The following is a 25,126-nucleotide window of genomic DNA, read 5'->3' as shown; positions in this document are numbered from 1 at the left end:
CATAAAACCAAATTATGGCACTTGGTGGTTTAGTGGGCAATTGCAGTGCTCCCTTCAGATTGAGCCGCTGCAGGTTGGGGTTGGGGTTTCTTGCTCACATAATGCTACTCAGGGATGAGTGAGGCTGGTCACTCTCATCTTAAATGTCAGGACCAACTTGCCTAGCCCTGGGCTTCTAAGCTCCTCATAGGGCAACACTGGATTAGATGATGATGATGATGATGAATAAAAAAACAACTGCATGCAATACATTATTCAGAGTGATATCAGGTATGTCAACTAAAAAACCCTCTGCTTACATGTTATATAATGTACAGTATACTGTACATTTATGTAGACTTAAGTACTCATATTCATAATATACAACACTATGGCCCAAATGCAAAAGGCCAGAGCCAGACTTGGGGTTTGAGTCAGTTTCAAGTCAGACTTGATATGCGCTGGCCCAAACCGTTATGCAGAAACAAGGCTTGAGTCTCCCAAGCCATGCCAATGCTCTTCAAGTCCAAGCCACCTCTAGGTGGGCTCAACTTGGACTTGAGCATTGAGTACCTGTTATTAACAATTTTGCAGAGTATTTTTACTGTTAAAATGAAGAATAGTTCATCAACAATCCCTAGTACAACAACAGCTGGTGGATAAGAGATCCATCCATCCATCCATCAACGAATCCTACATTGCCCCATGAGGAGCGTAAAAGTCCGGGGCTAGGCAGTTGGTCCTGACATTTAATAAGAGAGTGACCAGCCTCACTCATCCCTGAGTGGCATTACATGAGCAATCAACCCCAACCACCCCATGGATATAAACCTTCACTGGTTCAATCTGACTGGAGCACAATAATTACTCAATAAACCACCAGGCGCCAAAATTTGGTTATATGGTTACCACCCAGCACAGTAAAAGCTTTCCTGGTGTACAGGAAACCATTTGGCTTGTCGCTCACTGTAGAGTCAACCAAAGGCAGAAGGAAGAGGATAAGAGATCAATAGCAAAAATAATATTTGAAATTTATACAAAATGTACGGCTGTCAGGGAGACAATAGGCTGCATTTTGTACACCTGCATATATCTTAATAAAATAATTTTCCATTGTTTGATGATATTACAAAGTGTTGCTGGCAATGCCTTACGATATATTTGCATTACCATGGCATCAGTACTGATGTACAGTACAAAGTGGGCTACTAAGCTATGACAAAACTTTCATACACATTTTTTCCTATAAAACTGCAAATTAACATTTAGGTTATTATACAGTAGTCATGATGTCCAGTTCAATTTGTATTGTGAAGATAATAAAGTACCATACCGTTAACAATTACCTGTACAACTTCACCATCCATCCATCATCTAAACCTGTGTTGCCCCATGAGAAGCATAGGAGCCCGGGGCTAAGCAAGTTGATCCTGACATTCAAGATGAGAGTGACCTGCCTTGCTCATCCCCAAGTGGCATTACGTGAGCAATAAACCCCAACCACCCTTGAATATAAACCTGCACAGGCTCAATCCAATTGGAGTGCCTTCATTACCCATAAACCGCCAGGTGCCATAGTTTGGATACATGATTACCACCCAGCGTAGTAAATGGTTTCCTGGTGTCCAAGAAACCATTTGGTTTGTCACTCAGTGAGCTATACTCATGTTAATTTACTTATTTTTGTATAAATCTTGTAACTTACAAGACAAAAATATAGTATGCATTATCACAAAGGTTACAGTAAGGCACGTACAATACTGTATTTGGAAACTAAGATGTGATCTAACCAAGCCTCAGCAATCAAAGTATCCAAGCAAATGATGAAAACTGACTGTAAATATCAGCTATTTAACATTTTACAAAACCTCTTTGTGTTTATCTTGCTTTATTTACTAAATTTAACAGTCAAAAGTTGGTGCTGTGATTGGCTGATTTGCAAACAAAGGTATATCCCAAGTCCGTGACTTGATCTTGGCTTTGTAACATCAGACTTGAGCCTCAATTCAGCATATGGCCAAGTCAAGGTGCCTGAGCCTGACTTGAGTGAGTTGTGGACCTATGTTTGGGACTGTCCCATGATCAAGTTCCAAGTCCAGCTCAAGCCTCGTTCTGGCATTTGGGCCCAAATTCAATGTGCATTATTGCTTAAGTGCTTGTGAACAATATCAGCAGCCCTTAGAAGACCTGAGATGAAATCCTATAAAACAAACTCAGGGTTGGGGGATTATGATACTGTCAGAGATCATGGAATGGTAGAGCCATCATTAGGTGCACAATGCTGACACATGTAAATACATGTTCATTAAGTCTTTAAAAACATTGTGTAATAAAACAAAATGAGTCAGTGAACAATACTTACACCTTCCTTCTCATTTTCCATCAAGACTTTTTTCAGGGCCACCACTTTCTTGGTTTTTTTATGACGAGCTTTGAACACTTCTCTGGAAACAAAAAAAAAATTTATTCATCACACTAAACTTGAGTGTGTGGATCACATTAAATAATAGTGTGGCCAAATAATCAATTAATTTAGAGAGAGAGAGAAAAAAAAATTGTGTGGTTGTGTCAGTAAATCATATACTCTAAGTGAAGGTATAAATCAGTAAGTAGCATTCAATATATATATATATATATATATATATATATAAAATATAAAAAAAATATATATATATATATATATATACATTATACATACAGTATATATATATATATATATATACATTATACATACAGTATATATATATATATATATATATATATATATATACATTGTACATACAGTATATATATATATATATATATATATATAAATATATATACATTATATATATATATATATATATATATATATATATATATATATATATAGATATAGGTATATACAGTGCTCATCAGAAGTATCGAGCGCCTATGGCAGGGCGCGCAATACTTATGGCCAAAAAAGAATCACCCGTTTTTGGTACTAAAAATTGAGCCAGATGTTTGGGGCACTAGCATGACGTCACAGGAGCTTGAGGCCTTACTGCGCGCTGGTTAGTTCCCACCTCAGTTGCCTACGGGCTGCGTAAGAGAGAGGAACTCCGCCGCGTCTCCCTCTCTTATGCGCCATTTTTTACCTAGTGTCCCGCAGTGTTTTGGCTTTCGCCACTTTGTTATGGCACCTACCGTGAACTATCGAGTGAAATCATATCCCAGATCATTGCTCTAAAGGAGGCAGGCCACCCCACGAAGGAAATTAGTGAATTGGTTGGTGTGGCTTGATCGACAGCGAGTAGGTGGTGCGCCCGTTTTCGAGTGGAAAACAGTGTTGACGTTCCCACAAAGAAACTGCCGTCTGGTAGGCCCAGGAAAACTTCCCCGAGGTCTGTTAATGTTTTAAAACGTGCAGTGGAGTCTAATCCTCGAGTGAGTGCAAGAAAAATAAAGGAAAGCAACCCAGAAGTGTTTGGTGAGGTTTCTGTGCGCACAGTGTCTCAATGAGTCCATGAACTTGCTTACACAAGTCACAGGCCTGTGAGAAAGCCTCTTCTTACATGTTACTAGCGACTTCGTAGGCTTGCCTTTGCTAACAAATACCTTAACTGGGGTGAGGAGCAATGGTTGTCAGTGTTGTGGTCTGATGAGGCAACGTTTAGTGTTACCTGTAATCGAGGAGCATGGGTGTACCGGCACATAGTGACCCGCTTGACCCCCGTTACGTGGAAAGAACAGTTAAACACCCTGATTCACTCATGGTATGGGCTTGTTTCTCTGGTAAAGGTTTAGGGAAGCTTGTTGTGCTTCCCAAGAACTGCAGAGTGAATCAGGACGTTTATCTGGAGCTTCTTTGTGATCATTTACCTGAGTCCTTCGAGCTCACAGGTGCACGAGTGTTTCAGCAGGACGGTGCACCTGCTCATAAAGCCAAATCGGTCACCAACTGCCTTCGTGACTGTGAGGTATCATTAATGAAAGACTGGCCAGGCAATAGCCCAAATCTCAACCCGATAGAACACCTCTGGTACCTCGTAACGAAGAATCTCCAAGGGAAGGACGTGAGCTCTCTGCCTAAGCTGGAAGCAGCCATTCGTGACTACTGGGACAAAATACCCCTCCAGCACCTCAGGAACCTCGCCCTTTCACTTCCAAGACATCTCAGGTCCGTGAAGAAGCATAAAGGATACCCTATGAAGCACTAAAGGTAAATAAAATGCATTATTTATATGTTTTTTCAATGCTGAAAGGTTTGTTTCGTAGGAGGGACGCAGTGCGCTCGATACTTCTGACGAGCACTGTATATATCATCATCATCATCATCATCAGCCGTTTGAGTAACCACTGCAGGACCGGCCTATCCCGACCAAAGTCGGGATGATACAGCCAATGTATCTCTACCACGTGGCTTAGGCTGTCTGGTAAAGATTGTATGTAGGGTGAGAAGTGCTTGTAAGTGTAATTGTAGTGTTGGAGTGGCTTTGGATGTGTGTGTAGTCTGTGAACCAAGTGTACTCGGCCCACGCAAGCCGACTGGGTGCAAGCATACTTTATAGTAAGCGACACTGGTTCAACCACAGCACCCCTTGTGTCTGCCAATGCAGTACGTGGCCAGATGAACACTCCCAAAGTTTATTGCCCTGGCAGGGCGTGAACCCTGGTTCACCTGTGTACAAAACACACACTCTACCACTGTACCAAAGAGGCTCTACTGTATATATATATGTAACATAATATAATATATATATATATATATATATATATATATATATATATGTACGGTAATAACAAACTTCTGTCATGGTGATGAAAGCTAGTGCCACTTTATCAATCAATACCAACCCCTTCATCCTGAGGACGTTCTTCCAAAGCAGACTCAATCATCTTGGGCATTAGAATAAATTACCAAGATGACCTCTGACTCAAGGAGTTAACTTATCTCTAATACATTAACATAAATGCTCATCAGATTAAATTAACAAGATAGCCTCTGTCTGAAGCAGTTAACTTCTCTCTAATATTGTATTATAAGTTACTAAGTTGTCCTCTAACTGAAGGGGTCAACTTCTTTCTACTACCATAAATTACCAAGCTATCCTCTGACTGAAGGGGTTAACTTCTCTCTACTATCAAAAATTAACAACTGTCCTCTGACTGAAGTGGGTAATTTCTCTCATCTATAATACTTTTTTATCCCTCAGGATAGAGAAAGAATATTGCCGACACAGTCTTTGTGTCCTGCATATGGGGAGACGGGAGGCATAGGCGGCAGCTGGATCTCTACTCACACCCATTCTTTCCACTGATAAGGCGATATGGCAACCCACACCCACCACCTGTGTCAACACCAGCCCTATACCAATTACCATAGGGTTCCTCATACAATCTATGTTCCCAGTGACATCATGAAGTTGTGCTTTGGATCTCACTATTCCATGCGAACCTAAAAAATTTAAGCACATTGTTTATGATCACGACAAACTAACTGCAGTTGTCATACCATTTGGCTGCCTATGGATACATGGGTGTAAGATAACAGTATTTTTTTTATTTTATTCATCTACTCCAATGTTGCCCCATAGCAAGCAGAGAAGTCTGGGGCTAGGCAAGCTGGTCCTGACATTTAAGATGAGAATGACCTGCCTCACTCATCCCTAAGTGGCACTACATGAACACGAAACCCCAACCACCCCTTGGATATGAACCTGCACTAGCTCAATCCGAATGGAGCGCCCTAATTACCCACTAAAGCACCTTGGTTATATGGTTACCACCCAGTGTAGTAAATGGTTTCCTGGTGTACAGGGAACCATTTGGCCTGTCACTCAGTGTAGTCACCCATAGACAGAAGGAAAAGGAAAGAATGAAGGAAAGAAAGACAGAAGAGGAATGAAGGACAGAAGGAAAGGGCAGGCACCCAAGAGCAGCACTACACTGAATGAGTGGATGGTGAGTGCCCCCACTTTATACTGCATATTATTTGTGACAAACAAAGAAATCATGAGTGGCATCTCCTCTTTCCCGTCTTACAACAGAGATTACGGTAGTACTGTTCAATGATACCACAGTTCCTACACCGCAATGGACAATTATAAGTTGGAGCTTCAAACAAGTGGGTAGGGATATTTGCTCTTTCCAAATTAATATACCGTACCTATAATCAAGAAACTTTGTGACTACTGATGACACAGTACTGTACTTCTTAAATTACTGACGTACAGTCCAACTTCATTATATGATTGATTGCTTTGCTATTATTCATTTATATGATCATTAAGAAGTTATACCCCATTTGCACTTAACAATCACAAATCTTTGTTTATACATTCTGAGCGATCCCCCTTAGGAGGCTACCATGCATCTATACAGTGGCACACAAGCCAACAGTCATGTGTTTGAGCCAAGATGGCTGCCTGGTGTTTATACATGTACAGAAGCCAACCCTGAGTCAGCCGCACATGTTCCCTGCTTCCCACTACCCCCCTGAAGTCCTCATGCTGCATGCCCACTTTGTCATGTGTCTTGCTGTGGCGACCATGTCTCTCCTTGCATGCACTGTGTTACAATGCCTTCTCATTATGTGCAATGCTATCGGACCATCACTGCTATCATATTACAGCAGTGCAAGTGCATGACTAACAGTGCTGTGTGCAATTTATGGGGGGAAGTGAACAAATTATTTGTGAATTACCTTAACACTTACAAACTGTGTCTGGCATGGGTACAGGTGCCAGTAGAAAGCATGGTGCAAGTGAATGTGCTGAAGGGAAGGCTGAGAAGGTAGGCAAAGCCTTTCCACTGATGCCAAGTGGGACTTTGTAAAGAAGCATAAGATCGGACAAGGGGCCTACAGGATTGCTAATGTCCTTCAGTTACCCCAGTCAACTGTCTCTTCCATTATAAAGAAGTCTAAAACTGTCTTCATAGCTGGGGAACAGGCATCCTCCCTGACTGCAAAGTGACTGATGACAACCAGGGACCCTCTTATGGAGAACAAGTGACCACTCACGATCTGGGTGAAGGACCAGAATCGGAAGAGGGTGAACCTGGGGATGATGAAACTGGAGTTTCTCTCTCTCTCTCTCTTTTTTTTTTTTTTTTTTTTTTTTTTTAAATGTCAAAGAAAACCTTCACATGTGAAGAACAGAAGCATGGGTCTTGGTTTAAGGGACTGAAAAACTGCATTATGCTCATCCTGGGGGAAATGATTAGACCGACATCAAACTGAAACCACTACTGCACTACCACTGGGAAAACCTTTGGGCACTGGCTGGGTATGTGAAAGAGAACCTTGGTGTGATATTAAAACCCCAAGGCATGGCTCACCACCTCCCTGTGGTGCTCCTATGTCACTGGCTATCTAACTCCATGCTCCAAGACTATGCCAGTAGGAACAACTTAGCCAACTGGTTTCTCCTGGTGGTAGATAATGCCCCTAGTCACCCATCCAGCTTGGAAGACTGGGTCGATAACACCGAGGCAGTGTTTTTGCCCCCCAACATCACCACATCATCACCTTGCTCCAGCCAATGGATCAAGAGGTAATAGTGACAACTGAGGCACATTTCCTGAATAGGGAGGTTGCCAGAGACCAGGCAGCATGGACAGCTGCCATTAGGTGACCAAGGCTGATGCATGCAAGCATGTTGTAGCCTTTATAAATGATACAACAATGCAAAATGATATTATACTACCTGCGATGCACCATGAAGCAGCTTGTGAGGGCCAGTGATTCTGGGGACACAGACTAAGTCACAGTCTTCTGAAGGAAATTTGACATAAAAAAAACTAACTGATAATATCAAAGCACCCTGGAAAAAAGTGAAAGACCACACTCTGAAAAGGGTTTGGTGCAAGTTGCGACTTCAGCGTGTACACTCATTCCATGGGTTCCATGTGGTGAAGGATCTCTGGAGGGACATCTTGGACTTGTCCTCCAAGACGGGGTACCATGACGTGGACAAGAAGAATGTCCAGGAGATGCTCAACAGCAACAGGGAGAAGCTTCCTACCAAAGACCTCATCAAACTGAATTAGCAGCAGGCCTACATGCAGGAGGGGGAGGGGAAGGGGGAACTGGTGTGAGTGCTTGATCTTAAGAGGAGAGGGAGGGAGAATTGTTGTGAGTGCTTGATCTTAAGACACTTAGGAATTTCTGGATATGGTGGACCAGGTCATGCTGTTCATCCTAGAGAAGGCTCCCAATTCTGCCACAAACGATGCTATCTGTTACACAATGAAAAAGGATCTTTGTATATACCATGAGGTATTTGACCAAAAGAGGGCAAAAGAGACAAACAACTATAACATCATACTTCCAGTCCAGGTCATCCACCAGAATGGAAAAAGGGCTGAGGCCCTTCACCACCCAAACATAAATGCACCACCCTGCCTCACCTGCCTCCATTTAGTCTGTCTCCTCCTGTTCACTGCTTGGCTACCCCCCCTTGCTCTTCCCCTGCCTCACTGAATCACTTTCCTGCTGCCTCAGCGCATCACTCTCCCACTGCCTCACTGCATCGTTCTCCTGCTGCCTCACTGGATCACTCTCCCCAACATTCATCACCTGCTCCTGATGACCAAGTGAATGCCCGGGGGTACCAGCTGTCTCCCAACCTCAGGGGGTGAACTGATGGTGATGACTTTGACTAGTCAAGGAACCACTTAGGCAAGTTGGAAACTTGTTTTTAAACTTTCGACAGTGGGTGACCCTTGATGAAAAACATATCCCCAGTGAACTCATCTTATTCGATTAAACGCTATAAGATCAGTTGTCGTCAGACATAACCCAATCATATTGAGGTTTGACTGCTGTGCTGTACCGTAATATACAGTCAGCCAAAAGGGAAGTGTGACAAAATATCACAGCATGTGACAATATCTAGCAGCATCTCCTTAGGCGAGGCGTGGACCTTGCAAGAGGGGAACAAGTCAAGAGTGAGAGCAGTGGAAATGAGTTACTTGAGAGGAGCATGTGGAGTGACATGGAGGGACAGGTTGACGAATGAAGAAGTGAAGGAACGTTGTGGGGTAGATGTGGATGTGGTTGAAAAGATTAGGAGAAATACACTGAGGTGGTTTGGACATGTGGAGAGGATGGAGAATGAAAGACTGACTAAGAGGGTGTATGTAGGTGAGGTGGAGGGAGGGAGAGGGAGGGGTAGACCGAGGATGAGGTGGAGGGATGGAGTTAAGAGGTATATGAGGGAGGGGGGGGTGAGTTGGGGGGAGGGTAGTCAAATGGTGGGTGACAGAGTGACTTGGAGGCGTTTTGTCTGCGGCCACCCTTTGCGGGATTAGGGCGTCGGGCTATAGATAGATAGATAGATAGATCTCCTTAGTAAAAACTCGTAATTTATGAGAGAAAACTCAGAATCTACAGGCTGTGTGAGGTGAGCTGTGATTCGTTAAGAGCAGGATTGGTGATTTTTTTTTAAATAAAAAATAAATAAATAAATAAAAAAAATCAATGATTTTTTTATTTATGTAATTTATTTGATTTTTTAATTTGATTTTTCTGTTTAGTATAGAGCTAATACTTCAAAAGCAGTATACTGAATACTATTAACTTCATGTCCTGTCTATCCACTGATGGTTCAGGCTGAAAGCCACCGCCCAGAATCCAGACACGGTACATACTGTACCTGTTCAAGTCCTGTCTGTACACTACCGGTGAAGGCTGAGTTGCCAGTGGTAATCAAGACAGCATATTCCAAAACTGATTATAATACCACACAGAAAAATCTTAAGCTGATATTATTATGACATGGCCTTAAGTGACCAAGCATAGCCTACTTAGTCTTATGGCTTTGGTTTTTGATTTATGGCTCATTATTTCAGATGTACAAATAATTTCAAAACTTAGTTACACAAATGTAAAAATATTTTTTCTGTCATACAATGTAGCAATGTCTAATGGCACCATTCTCCAAAATCTGCTAACTTAATGCTTAATTATCTGAACAAATGAATGCCAACACAAAGTTATACACAACTTTTATAAACCTTCAGATTTTATTTTTGTTAACTTTTAGATTTAAAAAAAAAAAAAAATTTTCTAGCAAAAAAAATTAACAATTTAATCACATGATTAAAACAATTTGATTTAACCCGCCCCATCCCGACGTTTTTTTGGCCCAAACATCCGCTTTTGGTGAGAAACATCGAAAATTCATAGAGAAATCGCTCACCTGAGGTTTAAAATACGCGATTTAGGTACGAGTACTTCCTTACCTGACTGGGTTTTCTAACAGGCTGGCACCAAAGAAAACGAGTTCTATGGGAGGGTAACTATTTTATCCACTCATAAACAGTATTTATTTATTTACTTGGTATGAATTTATATGTAGTACAAGAGTACTGTATATTGGTTTTCAAACAGTAATATAAGTATTATAAGCATTGTTTCACTCACTAACTCATCACCATTCATGACCTTTTTTTCCCACATTACCTGATCATCATTTCTGACTGTTTCTTCCTCTAATGCTATGTAAACTTTGTCCTCCACATTGTCATCGATTGGGGAATCACTCTGGCCCTGAATGTCTTTATTGGTCAGGTCACTGGTAACAGGTGAATTGCCAAGACAATGGCGTGCAGGGGGGGGGGGACAGATTATGCGGTGTAAGGCATTGTTCCTGCTTGGCATCTTGTAGAGGAATAGAGGAAGGTGTCCCATGTATACATGCCAAAAATCACTCGCGAAATCACTCACGAAAATTGAAAATTGTGCAAATTAAGGACCTTGCAATGTTGCCGCATTAATTCACGTCGCCGGGACGGCGCAGGTTAATCAGTGCCAACCCTGGCTAAGAGTTAGGCACTAAGTGAAAAAAAATCTTCCTTTGCATTCCCTAATGGAGGACAGTTACTGCATCACAACAATATACTGTACCCCAAAGAGCCCATGAATAAAAATGTCAGAATTTTTCTGACTTCGCTCACAAATAAAAATGTCTGAATTTTTTCAACCTGTGGAGCAGTGATCCCACAGACTACTGGCGACGTCATCAATGTCCATTTGTTTACCGACTAGCAAATGAATTTCCATCAAATGGCAGCTCTGAGAGGGTGATGATTGGCTTGCAGTGTCATGATACTAACTCTAATGTATGAAATGAAGCTTGGACCTTGTTGGTAGGACAAAAGTCAAAAGTGAGAGTCGTGAAAATGAGTTATTTGAGAGGAGCATGTGGAATTACAGGGAGTGACAGACTGACAAATGAGGAAGTGAAGGAGTATTGTGGTGTAGATGTGGATGTGATAGAAAATGTTAAGAGAAATACATTGAGGTGGTCTGACCATGTGGAGAGGATGGAGAGCAAGAGACTAATGAAGAGAGTGTATGTGAGTGAGGTGAAGGGGGGGAGAGGGAAGAGGAGGCTGATGATGAGACTGAGGGATGGAGTGGAGAGGTATATGAGAGAGTGAAGTGTTAGCTGGAACGAGGCAGTGAAATGGCAGGGGACAGGGTGACATGGAGGTGATTTGTTTGTTGCCACCCCTTGCAGGATTAAGGCATTTAGCAATAGTTAGACAGGCCTGAAAGTTGCGAGTATATTACTCGCCATGGCAAGTAAATAAATTACATGGCGGGTAATTATTATTTCTCACTCGCCAGTGGCGAGTTGAAGCTGTATATCTTAAATTTCAATAAAACTTGTTTCTTTAACCATTACTTCATATTAAGAAACATCATGATAAAAATATTTAAAAAATCATTATTAATAATCTGGCAACTCTATTAATCCGTTAACTGCTCTATACAGCCTGGGCTGTTCCGAGTGCGACTGCTCAATACAGCCCTGGCTGTGCAGATGAGTTTTTTTTTTTTTTTTTTTAATGAATGGAGGAAGGAAAAACAAAGGAAAAAAAATAAATCCATGTGCCTAAAGGCATCCTCCATTCATAAAATACTTATAACAATTGGATTTAAAATTGAGAGGATTAAATGTATGTGGGAAGCAACTCCCAGGAAATGAATTCCAGAGAGTAGTAGTTCTGATGATAAATGAATTTTGATAAGCAGAGGTTCTGCATTGTGGGGGAGAGAGTGTGAGTTCATGGGCGCTCCCAGCTGCCCGAGTATTTTGGGAGAAAATGTGAAGGGAAGGCACAATTGAAGCCAGTTCGTTAGAGCACTTACAGTAAAAATATCGATAAAATAGTACTAAAGAAGCAACATCTCTACGTACTGATAACAATGGAAGGTCCTGCGTTATTGCAGGATTATTGATTAATCTAATGGCTTTATTTTGAATTTTGTCCAACTGCCTCAAAGCAACTGCTCCACATCCACTCCACAGTGGTGAACAGTATTCGATCTGAGAATGCACATGACTTTTGTATATTGTGGCCATCTGCTCGTCAGTGAAGAACTCATGAACTCTGTACATAAGTCCCAGTTTTTTAGAAGCATTTTTAGCAAGGTATTTAACATAAGCTGTCCAGCTTAGGTTGGGGTTTAGAGTAACACCTAGGATATCAATTGTAGTGGATATGGGAATACTGTCATCATTTAAAATTATGTGAGAGTCTGAGGGATTCTTTCTATTGGAGAAATTAATGTACTGTATTTAGTTTTCTGTGCATTAAATGAGACAAGATTTTTTTGTCCCCATTGATTGAATTTAGAAAGGCCCTGGTTCAAAGAAATTCTATCTCTATCTATCTATTGCCAGACGCCTCAGTCCCGTTTGGGGTGGCCACAAACAAATCGCCTCCGAGTCGCCCTGTCCCCCGCCATTTCACTCCCCTGCTCCCAACTCACACCCCCCTCTCTCATATACCTCTCCACCTCATCCCTCCATCTCATCCTTGGCCTCCCCCTCCCTCTTTCCCCCTCCACCTCACTCACATACACTCTCTTCGTCAGTCTTTCACCCTCCATCCTCTCCAGATGCCATAATACCATAAGGGGTGGTCACTTGACTTTGAGTTATTTGTTTTATGGGGAGGGGCACTAACCCTCCACCAACCCACTTGTTGACACGTAGGGAGCACGTATGGTCTGGTTATATGGTTACCACCCAACGTTGTAAATGGTTTCTTGGCTTACATGAAACCATTTGGCTTGTCACTCGATGTAAAGCCACCTGTAAAGGAAAGAAAAGCAATAGGAAGTGACAGAAAAGATGGGAGAAATAGGAAGAGAGGAGGGCAGGCACTGTAAAAGAATGATAAAGGCTAAGGAAGAAGTAGGTACCATTTGCTGTGTTTATTTGGGAATTTATATCAAATTGCGTAAAGGAAGTACTAAATGTGAAAGAACTATGAAGGGTCGAGTCATCAGCATAAGAGTGTATTGGGTTGTGCGTGACAGGTCATTTATATGTATGAGAAAGATGGTTGGCGCCAAAACTGATCCCTGAGGTACGCTAGCATTTATGGAATGAAACTGAGAATAAATTCCATCTACCATGACCTGTATTTTTCTACTATGAAGGTAAGAAGATATTAGAGGAACCAGTGATGCAAGGCCATAGTGTGACATATTTGACAATAAGGTCTGGTGCCATACTCTGTCAAATGCTTTTGAAATATCAAGTGCTACTGTGTGTGTTTCACCATGTTGGTATATCGTTTTGTTAATCTGATGGGTAAAAAGGCAAAGAATATCTACAGTTGAACGTACCTGTCTAAATCCATACTGCCGATCATTGATCAATTTATTGATTTCTAGATGCTTGACTAATTAGTGTCTCAAAAACTTTACCGAGAACGGAAGTTAGTGCAATTGGTCTATAGCTTGATGGATCAGAAGTTGCCCCCTTTTTAGGAACAGAATGGATATTTGCTTCTTTCCAAGGGGCTGGAAAAATTGAGGTACGGATGCATAAGTGGAAAAATTTTGCTAATACAGGAGCCAACACTGAGCAGCAATTTTTAAGTACTATTGAAGGTATTTCATCTGGACCAGTGGCTTTGTCTGCTGATAGATTCTGTAATACGGCTTGTACGTGTCTGGTAAGAATCATGAAAGGAGGTATTTGAGTGGAATCAAAATCAAGTAGAGGAATATTATGATTTTCTGAATTTAGGGTTGAGTTTGTGCCATGGTGCCCAAGGCCGACCTATGCAAGCATGTCTGAGCCTTCAAAACTGAAACTGAAACCGAAAAAGAAAAAGAAAATGAAAACCATACATTCCAATAGGGAATCAGACACTTCGGTGTTCATCCATGGCTTTACCAAGGTCAATACTGAGCTAATATTTCGTTACTATATACTTTGGCATGTGTTCTCTCAATTCCTAAGACAAAATTTGGCCTTTTGGAAATTTCATTTTTACCCCTATGTCTGCACACCAAGGACACCTTCAAAAAAACGCCATGCGCTGTTAACGGGTTAAAAACCACTTGGCATCATAACAGATTGACAAATATCATCAACCAGCCAGTGAATGGTGGATACCTTCAAAAACTTCTTTCTAGGGTTGAGGAATGACTTTACATATCAGGTTGTAGCTATAACTGATGTCCCAAGTGACTTGAATTAATTCCTCAAGCATAGGCAGTCTACCTACAACTACAGCAGAAGCCATTCAATCATCTATCACTCTCAAAGTCAATGGATTAAAGAGCAGAATGAGTGCACTCTTGGAACACCCTGACAATGTAGTAGGACTGTCCAAAACAGTTGCCAGTTTCAAAGTTTTCAATCATGATGCCTGGCCTGAGAATGACAATGCCTTGGTAAATTATGGAGAGGCAGAGATAGCAACTTTGCTCCACAGGTTCAGTCCACTACTGATCAAAAACAAATGTGGAGTTGAAGAAGTTTTAATTCAGTGGAACAATCTAAAAACACTTGTGGCAAGAGAATTACAAGATAAGAGCTACACTGGCCTCTGGACAACCATGCTGGCAAAAAGACCCTACAAGGAGGATTTCAAAGACCTGCTGCACCTTGTGCATATTCTGCTGGTACTGCCAATAAGTGTTGCACAGTGTGAGAGAGTATTTTCAGCACAAAATTGTGTGAAGTTGGATGTGCGCAGCTCACTGGCAACAGAAACACTAGAGCTCAATAGAATTTCAGCAGATCAACCTGCCCTAAAAGACTTCGACCCTCAAAATGCTGCTATCAAGTGGAGAGCATCTTCAACTAGATCAAGGAAGCTTAAATACAAAGAGTGGCCAGATAAACTGGATATTGATGAAGAAGAGCTGTAAAATTTACGAGTTTTCCTGTCAAAAAGGATACCGGTAATAATTTCTCTTATGTTACAAATCTGAACTCTACTGTCATATTTTAATTATTTTCAAGTACGATAACCCTTTTATTTTGCTACATTATGTCCTATTATCATAATTCAATAAATGCAGAATTCATTTGTATACTTGGTAAGCACCGTATACAAATTCCATATTTATGTTTACATACAAGCAAATCAATTATTTATTTTCAACCTGGGCTACAATAAATAACTTGCAAGTTGACTAATTATTTGTTAATTTTCCTCTGGCTAGTAAAAACTTTTCTTGGCTGGTAAAATTTTTCAAGTACTCGCTAGTGGCTGGTAAGATAAATTATGCTGGTAGGATAAATTATAGACTTTCAGGGCTGATAGATAGAAAGTTAATTAAAAAAATATATCATGAGTTGCATCATTACTGTCACGTATGGCGTCAATTGTTCACATGGCCACAGAAGCAGTCTCAAGTGGGTCAAGGATGCAAGGGGTGATGCTCAGTCCTCTCAAAAAAACACATGAAATACACTCAATCCTCGTAAACCGCGGCAATTTGGGTCTGGACCACCGCCACGGTTTACAAAATCCGCAGTTTATAAATACTCTTATATGGATAATTAATTAGGGTCTGGACTTTGGCCAACCACCCCCCAAAGCACCCTACCTACACCTATCTAAGCACCATCAAACACAAACATACAAATTTAGGAATATTCAGTGCACGTATTTAATAGAAATAAGCAATGTTAAGGGATCTCACCTTAATCCTATGACGATATTGCTTAAGTGAATGAAGTGGGGTGGTGTTGGGAAGAACTTAGAACCTCTCAGCATGAGGTGGGGGTGCTCCCTCATGATGTTCTCCCTTCTCCAGCTCCTCAGCCTCCCTCAGGAAGCCCTCAAAGTCTGCCTCAGAGATGACTGATGCTTGATGATGATGGTTGTTGGGTCGCGGTTATCAAATTGAATGCCGCGGTTTACGATTCTCCTAGGAAAAGGCCCACTTCGGTGCCTAGATCCGCGATTTTCGTGACAACAGCGGTTTAAGGGTGCCGGCAGTCTGACAGCCACTTTGCCGCAGCTTACGAATCCGTGGTTTATAAACACGCGGTTTACGAGGATTGAGTGTACAGCATCACATTTCACACATTATACAGTAACCCCTCAATTATCCGACATAATAGTTCCAAAGGCATCTCCGGGCAATGACTCCGTCCAGATAATGGACTTCCCCCTGAGCCCCGTATAATACATACCGTACCGTAACTTTGAAAGCCAGAGTAAAAAGCCACTACAATACATCGTACAACACTTGTTCCTGTTGTTTAACACTACCGGTACTCTATCTGGTCAAGCAGACCTATAAACCAAAGATAAGCAATTACCATGGTCAAGCAGGCCCATCAACCACAGACAAGCAATCACCACTGCAGGGCCATACCCTGCAGTGACCATAATTTCCACCTGGATGCAATCATTTTGTCCAGGATGCAATCATTTTGTCCAGATATTATGGACAATCGTTCGAATAATAGTTTTGAACAGCCAGATCAGTGTGGTTAATGGATTGTCCAGGTAATGGTCATCCAGATAATTGAGGGATTACTGTATACAGTAACATTAAAAATTACTGGAATAAAGACACTGAGTGAATGATTGTGCAGGTACCACCCATGTGCATTCTATGTATCTTTTTTATTAGAATTAAGATTCAGTCCTGACCTAATCCCCTCCAAAACAACATGTGAGTAGTGTACCGCACATCACTAACCCATGGATTGTGAGCCACAGCTCAGGCTATGCTGGCCGTGCATCACCACTAACTACTCCACCCCTACCCAAACTTACACATGGCACTATGCAAAGACGGAGAGTTTTTTTTTTTTTTTTTTTTTTTTTTTAACCAGATGATGCCCTGGATGTTTATCTCCAAGTTTATAATAAACAAAAACCATTTTTTTTTTTTCACTACTCTCCTACGTAAATTTATGCATGGTCCTATGCAAAGACAGAGTTTTTTTTTTTTTTCCAGATGATTCCCTGGATGTTTATCTTCAAGTTTATAATAAACAAAAGCTAAAAAAAAAAAAAAAAATCTTCATTATTTGTGCACCACGGGGTTAAAAAAAAAAAAAAAAAAAAAAAAAAAAGGTATATAATTGCCCAATCCATGGGTTAAAAATTTGGGTAGCTAATAATGATATCAAGTGAACAGTTGTGCAGATACTAGTTATGTGCATTCAATGCATTTGTTCTCTTACAACAAAATGTACTGATACATAATTGGGCACAAACAAGGATCAATCACCCTAACCTGGTGGTTAATGACTGCTTTAAAGAAATTATAATAAAAATATATAAAAATACGTGAATAACCTAGACTATATTTCACTGAACATAATTATGCCTGGTCACAAGAGCCAAAATAATAATAATGCATGATAACTAAAAGGTACAAGGCAGAGATACAACCATGCGCATCAGTGATTGGAAACTGACAAAAGGGGAAGCTGGGAGGTGGCTGTATGACCTAGCTGACAGACTCATTTGACCTTTAATCATTTAGTTTCGTTTTGTTTTTTAATGTTCCAACTTGCTTGCATGCGTCGACCTTGGCCACCTAATGGCGGCTCTCCATGCTGCTCGATCTATGGCAGCCCCCCTGTCTGGTCCCTAAATTAACCCTGAGGTCACACTTGACCTCGTCGAACGTCTTTTTTGGTCTACCCCTCGAAACCCCACCTCCAATATCAAAGCTTCTCACTTTCTGCACCCAATTATCATTCCCCATCCTCTCCACATGCCCAAACCACCTCTCCTTCCAGGGCTCTTGTTTGGCAAGCCACAGCTTGCAAATGTGAGTATTTTCTCACTTTGGCGAACAAATTTTACATGCAAGTCGCCTTTTCGTGAGGAGAAAATACATCCACTTCAAAACCCAGTACTGTAAACTACAGAATAAGTAAATCTCACTTAAATGAACAAAAAAGCACGTTGTGATTGATTATTAAGTCTTTCCTTGTCGCCACTGTGAATATTTAAAACCTCATTATATGATTCTAATCATCACAATGTGTAAATAAATAAATATATTTATTGCTCGTAAAATATTTCAGCTCATAGTCAGCTTGGCTACCAGAAATTTATTTGGCTCATAAATCTGAAACCTTAGGAGCCAAATGGCACACAACCATCGGCAGTTTGCAAGAGCCCTGTCTTATCACAACACCAATACACTCCAGTCCCATCCTACCTCTCAACTCTTCCATCGTAAACCCAACTCCCCAAGGCCTTGCACTCAGGGACGCACTGCACATCCACCTAATCGTTGTCATTTCTGTATATCTGAGCCTTCGAATATCCTCTTCCTTTACTGCCCAGGTCTCATTACCACACAGCATTACACTCCTAACACATGCTGCATACAAACATCCCTTAGCATGTAGGGAGAGCCCTCTCAATGTCAGGAGAGGCAAGAGCTCCCTGAACTTCTTCCAACCACTTCTCACCCTAGCCACAGAGCCAGCTCCAGCCCCACCTCCAGCACATAACATGTCCCCCAAATAACAAAACTCTTCCACACACTCAAGAGACTCACCAGCAAGTTCAATCCTTTCATGCCTGACCATCTCCAACTGCTCTCCCCGACACACCGCACATATAAAATCAGCATTACCTTGCAGTCTACCTCTAATACCACTACATCTCTTATGCAACCAGTTACCACAAACACTGCAAGATGGAATGACTTCCCATGCCCTTGTGGCAAACTCCACATGGTCACTCTCCCTTTTTTTTAGTAAGGTACTGCCACCAACCCTAGATACCATCACTTTTGTTTTATCTGCATTTACTGTTAAGTGCTTGTGCCCCATATCATCTCTCCACTTCCTACATCTTTCCTCCGCCTCCCTTTCATTCTCTGCAATCAACACCAAATCATCAGCATACATCTCCCAATAGGGTCCATTTCTGGAGTCACATGAGAGGGCTTCAAGTAAAGTACCATGATAAACAACAAGGGACTCAAAACTGACCCCCTTGCACACCAACATTCACGGAAAACCCATCACTTCAATCTTACCCGTAACCACCCTAACCAGCTACTCCTCCATTCCAAGTTTTCTCATTACCCACTTCACCACCTCTCTATGGACTTAGTTACAGGCCTTCACCGTATCAACAAAAACAATGTACAGTTCCCTTTTCTTTCCTGTATATTTTTCCTGAAGCTGTTGTACAATGAACATCATATGGCATCATCAGTGGTTCCCCTGCCTGGCATAAACCCAAACTGCATCTCACCAATATTCACTCTCTAATCATACCTTCTAGAACTCTCTCCACTGCCTTTTTTATCTGATCTAAAAGCTTTATACCTCTATAATTTCCTCTTTCCAGGGCATCACCCTTCCCCTTGTAAACATTAACAATTACCCGGTACATTCCTCAGCCATTCATCTGGGACAACATATTCATATATAATCATATTTATCAGGTAAGTGACAAACCTCACCCCTGTATCTCCTAAGGCCTTCAACATTTCACCAGTTAACCCAGACACACCTGCTGCCTTCCCCACCTGCATAATGCCTATTGCCTCACTCTCAGTAGCAGCATCAATCATAGGCCATGGTTAAACACTGGCTCTGCTGGCTCCAAACCTTCCCTGTCCCAGTCAAACTCCTCATTCAACAACATGCTATAATGTTCTCTCCATGCATCATTAATATCCCCACTGTTCACCACTACCCTTCCTTCATCATTCTTCACACACTGCCCACCTATAATATCCCAATTATCCTTCTTCACCTGATCTGCCATCTTCAATGTCATATTCTTCATTCCCACATGCTTTAGGTCATCAAGTAAAAGTCTCTGTGATTCAGACTTCGTCCTGTATACCTCTCTTCTACCCCTACGCCTGGCAGCCAAGTATTCCTCTTTGCTACCACTGTTCTTTAATATTTTTTTTTTTTAATTGCCACAACATGACTATTTAATTATGTTGTTGTTAATCATTTGGTAATAAACTGGAAGGGCAGTGCAGCAGTGGAAATGGTATAATTTTGTTTGGTTTGTTTTCATGCTCAAAAGAAGGAGTCAGACAAGAATATAAAACACACACAAAAAAATTGTGTTGTCACTGATCACTCTCTTAGCACCAACTTATTTTTCTCCATTGCTCATAAGGTCTATCTAAGTTTCAGTGGCTTAAATTTTGCAGTTTTACAGTATCAAATTGTGTCTAAATCTGAGTTTCTACTTAAAAAAAAAAAAAAAAAAAAAAAAGTTACCTATTCATGTAAGGTAAATGTATGCTTTTGAAGTAGTAGAAACAAAGGTTTTGTTATCGTTTCAACCCCTAACAGAATTACGAGTTTTTGATCCATTTCGTCAGTATTTTAGAAAATTCTAAGACACTTTTCTTCTATGACACTTTCGTTGCAAATTTATTTGTCAATTTTCGGAAAACACCATTTCTCAATCCAGGAAATCTGACACGATCACGTTGCAGACCATGTTATTCTGAATCTATTTCACTATACATTTGTTTCAGAAATGTATATTTAACATATAAATCCTATATAATATTACCTTGGATCTCCCCTCAGTTTGAAACGTTTGCATCGTTCTTTCTAGCTGTCACGGCACCTCCCAGGTGCGACCTCATCCCAGTACAGTGCATGCTCAGACGTCATGGCCAATGAAATAAAAATGAGCCAAAAAGTGGACCGATCAGATTATTGATAGCATTAGGGGGTGTGAGTTGGGAGCAGGGCAGTGAAATGGCGGGGGACAGGGCGACTTGGAGGCGATTTGTTTGTGGCCACCCCAAACGGGATTGAGGCGTCTGGCAATAGATAGATAGATAGATAGATAGGAGATTTTCAAATTTCATACATCCACGATGGCTTCCACTTTTAGCGGGCATGCTTGTTTGTTTTAAGAATAATCAGGAAAGTGTGAATTTCCTTTGTAGTCACAGTGTTCTGCCTTCCTCCCCGAAGTGTAAGAAGTGTGGAATTGACCTACATTATAGACAGGACCTCCCTCAGTGGTACTGAAAGACTTTTAGAGTTACACAAATTCAAAGAAGCGGAAGGCATGTGGGTTTAGAGGATTAAGGTAAACCCTTCCACCTCATTCTCCTCTGACAACATTTAAGGTAAGGTTAGGTTAGGTTGAGTTTGGTTTGGTTAGGTTAACAACATGGGGGGGTCTGGGAGCAAAGCCCCCCCTCCCTAGTTAGGGTATACAGTTCAACCCATGTCTTCAATTTAGAAACCAAAAATATTGTTTCTGGTCAACTTTAGTGTGATCTGAATGAATCTGACCTTCATTTTTGTCAGAAACCACTCATTTTGGTGATACACCTGGGTTGGCCTATCTCCAAAATGAGTAATTTGCTATGAAAATGAAGGCCAAATTCATTCATATATCACTAAAACTGACCAGAAAAAATATTTTTGATTTTGAAATGGAGCAGGGCTCTTGCTAACTGCCGATTTCTGTGAGCCATTTGGCTCCTAAAGTTTCAGATTTACGAGCCATATAAATTTTTAGTAGCCAGACTGATTACAAGCCAAAATATTTTACGAGAAATAAATTTATTTATTTATTTACACATTGTGATGATTAGAATCATATGATGAGGTTTTAAACATTCACAATGGTGACGAGAAAAGACTTAATAATCGATCACAATGTGCTTTTTGTTTACTTAAGCGAGATTTACCCGGTACTTATTTTGTAGTTTACTGGGTTTTCAAGTGGATGTATTTTCTCCTCGCCAAAAGGCAACTTGCATGTAAAATCTGTTCGCCAAAGGGAAAAATAATCACATTTGCGAGCTGTGGCTTGCCAAACAAGAGCCCTGTAGAGAAATGTAGTTTTCCGAAAACTGACCAATATTTTTATTTTACTCCTGAAGGTTAGGTTAGGTTAGGTTATCTTGAAGAGTAAAATAAAAATAATTTGCGGCAAAAATGTCATAGAAGAAAAGTGTCTTAGAATTGTCTAAAATACAGAAAAAATGGATCAAAAACTCGTAGGCCTAATTCTGTTAGGGGCTGAAACGACAATTTTAAAGAAACACCTTACCAAATCAGTTCTGCTTCTTCCTGATAGTCTGTTATATTTTTCTGATGATTTCTGGGGTGGTAAATAAACTTTTCATCTGAAATCTGGTTCCCCATTGCTTTCAGCTAAGTTCCGCTGTGTCAACTCCTTTGACTTGTCAGTGTTTATGGCAGAAGGGAGTCAAGGGATTGTCCTGACCTAAGTGTTTAACTATACCTAACATAGCTTAACTATACCTAATAATTTAATCTAACCTAACCCAACAACCTAGCCTACCCCAGCATCCACTTGGGAAGTTGGAAAACGAAAACCACCTTTGAGTAAGACACACAATTGTAGATACAGCTTAAGGAACGTGATGATAAGTGGGGAATTTTGGTATTATTTTACAAGTTGCCAATATGCAGTTCAAGGATATTAACACCATAAACACATAGTATATTACATAAGAATGCTAATGAACCCCCATAACCCCATTCGGAAATCGATATATACAGAGATAATGAATTTAATTAAAATTTCCCAAAAAACCATACATTGGATGTTGACTCAGACAGTCCGTGTAAAAAAATGTGTGCGTTCATATGTGTCTTTATCCCTCCGTCGACTGCGCATGCGTCTGCTAGGTCTGTTTCACCCACTCATTGGCATCCTTTATGTCATGTGATTTTATTGTACCAATCAAGTTGAAGAGCGGTCTTTGATATTTTCTGGGTGGAAAATTCAAATCCTTCTTGCTCTGGCTTCCGATGAGGTTGGACATAATCTGAGCATCGGGTGTAATATTGATTATTCACATGTTATTAAGCGTTTCCACTCGGAACTGGAGGAAGCCTTTGAGTTATTGAGAAAACATGGTGTATTTTTTCTGGTAGTTTTTGATGACACTTGAGTGATTTTGACCTTCATTTTGCCTCTTTTCCAATCATGAACTTTCCCTGGATGAGGTGAAATAAAGCATTCTCCTCAGAAAACGAAGGCAAAAATCACTCAAAGTGCCTCAAAAACCACCAGAAAAATATACTGCACAACCCGGACCATCGTATCTCTAAGGTAAGTATTCCGCTGCAGCACGTTAGATTAGGTTAGGTTGGGTTAGTTTAGGTCTGTTTAGTTATATTAACCGCTTGTGCAGTATATTTTTTTGGTGTTTTTTTAAGCGAGTTCAGTGATTTTTGCCTTCGTTTTCTGTCAATTAGGTAGGTTAGGTTTGGTTAGTTTAGGTCTGGTTAGATTAACCGGTTGTGCAGTATATTTTTCTGGTGGTTTTTGATGCGATTTGAGTGATTTTTGCCTTCGTTTTCTGTCGGTTAGGTTAGGTTAGTTTGTCTGGTTAGGTTACCTGGTTGTGCAGTACATTTTTCTGGTGGTTTTTGATGTGATTTGAGTGATTTTTGCTATTTTTTTTTTTTTTTATGCTTCATTTTACCTCCTCATTCAATAAAAGTTCATGATTGGAAAAAACAAAATGGAGCATTTCTGACAAAAATGAAGGTCAAAATCACTCAAATCTCATTAGAAACTGCCAGAAAAATATACTGCACAACCTGGGGGGGGGTGTTGGCAACTTGTATAAATTTACCGGAATTTTTCAGCATGAAAAAAATAATTTACCACCCTGAAAATAGTAAGAAAGATACAGAGAACCTAGAGGAATATTAATTAAACAGATAAGGTCTTTCTACTGCTTCATGTAAAGTATGTATACCTTCATGCAATACCTTAAATGGTAAAATTTGCATACAGCACTTCTTCTATTCTTTGTACCTTTCCAACATCCTCTAACAATATATCAAGGAAAATATGTTTGAGCTGACAGGTACGTTCTTCAGTAAGAGTTTTGCCATATGTGGCTGGCTCAGTTACAAATCTGCTCACACTATTGCTCAATGAGCAAAGCCATCGTCCTCCTCCCCTCAATATTTTCCAACGCCTAAGACCTCTTGATAGCTACTGTTTGACGCCATGAAATTCAGTTCTACTTTACCCGAACGTTCCTTGACCGATCTTGTCAAGCTTTTCATATTTGCTGACTTCATCACAAAACGGGAAATGAAGGTCTTCATAGTTTTTTTCTCGACTGCCCATCATCTTCCTGTCATCAGCAAAGGTTCCGTTTATTTACTTCCATCAGGCATACCAACCGTATCACAAGCAGTGTTCCCAGATAAAATTTTCCCAGCCCGCCAAATCTAACCGCCAAAGTAGCTTTCAACTGGCACATTGGCAATTTTCATATAAATTCTCTCTCTCTCTCATATATATATATATATATATATATATATTATGCTACGTGTTCTGCGCCCAACTTCTTAGGTTCAGATACGGCGCGGGCCTTGGGTTCTTTATTCTTGACCGGGCCAGAGTGTACAGACACAGACTAACCAGATTTATACGTATATTACCAGAGTACAATAACTCACACACAAGTATATGGGCAATCCTATATAAAATACAAGAACACTAGATGACACAGTCCAATATAAAACACACTTACACTAAACATATCACGATACAGTACACACAGGGAAGCCTGAATACACTATAACACACGACACGATGTACCACAATATAATACACATAGGGGTAAAAACACGATATAGCCTATGACAAGATATATCACAGTAAGAGCATACAAGCATGACATACGTAGGATACGATATTTTCACCATACACCACACGCGCGTAACATGGACGCGATATAACAACAAACACGGTATATCACAGTATAATACGCCTATGTGGTACACGCAATACTTAGACACTAGATTGGAATATAGAGTCGGGTCAGGTATGTACTGCACGGGGGAGGGAACAACACACTTGACAACCTGAGAGTTGTTTCACAACACTGAGGTATACTACTACAATCTGTTACGGGGACGGGACTGGG

The 25,126-nt window shown here is 40.7% G+C and overlaps 1 protein-coding gene across 1 annotated transcript in view; it reads right to left on the bottom strand.

The window, feature by feature from the left end:
* The window catches only part of LOC145414255 (cyclin-dependent kinase 9-like), a 70,695-nt gene extending 46,371 nt beyond the window's left edge, over positions 1-24,324 (bottom strand). Inside the window, exons 1-2 of the mRNA XM_080283854.1 lie at positions 24,221-24,324; positions 2,342-2,423 (exon numbers count right to left, since the gene is read on the bottom strand). Coding sequence (XP_080139980.1) covers positions 2,342-2,423; positions 24,221-24,324 — 186 coding nt within the window. The remainder of the gene's footprint in view (positions 1-2,341; positions 2,424-24,220) is intronic.
* Between the last annotated feature and the right edge of the window lie 802 nt (positions 24,325-25,126).

The sequence above is a fragment of the Coenobita brevimanus genome, chromosome 98 (genome assembly GCF_032717465.1).
Source record: "Coenobita brevimanus isolate Jiangsu-jjx chromosome 98, ASM3271746v2, whole genome shotgun sequence".
NCBI classification, from domain to species: Eukaryota; Metazoa; Arthropoda; class Malacostraca; order Decapoda; family Coenobitidae; genus Coenobita; species Coenobita brevimanus.
The sequence above is the reverse complement of the archived record's forward strand: the minus strand, read 5'-3'. Positions and strand labels throughout refer to the sequence as shown.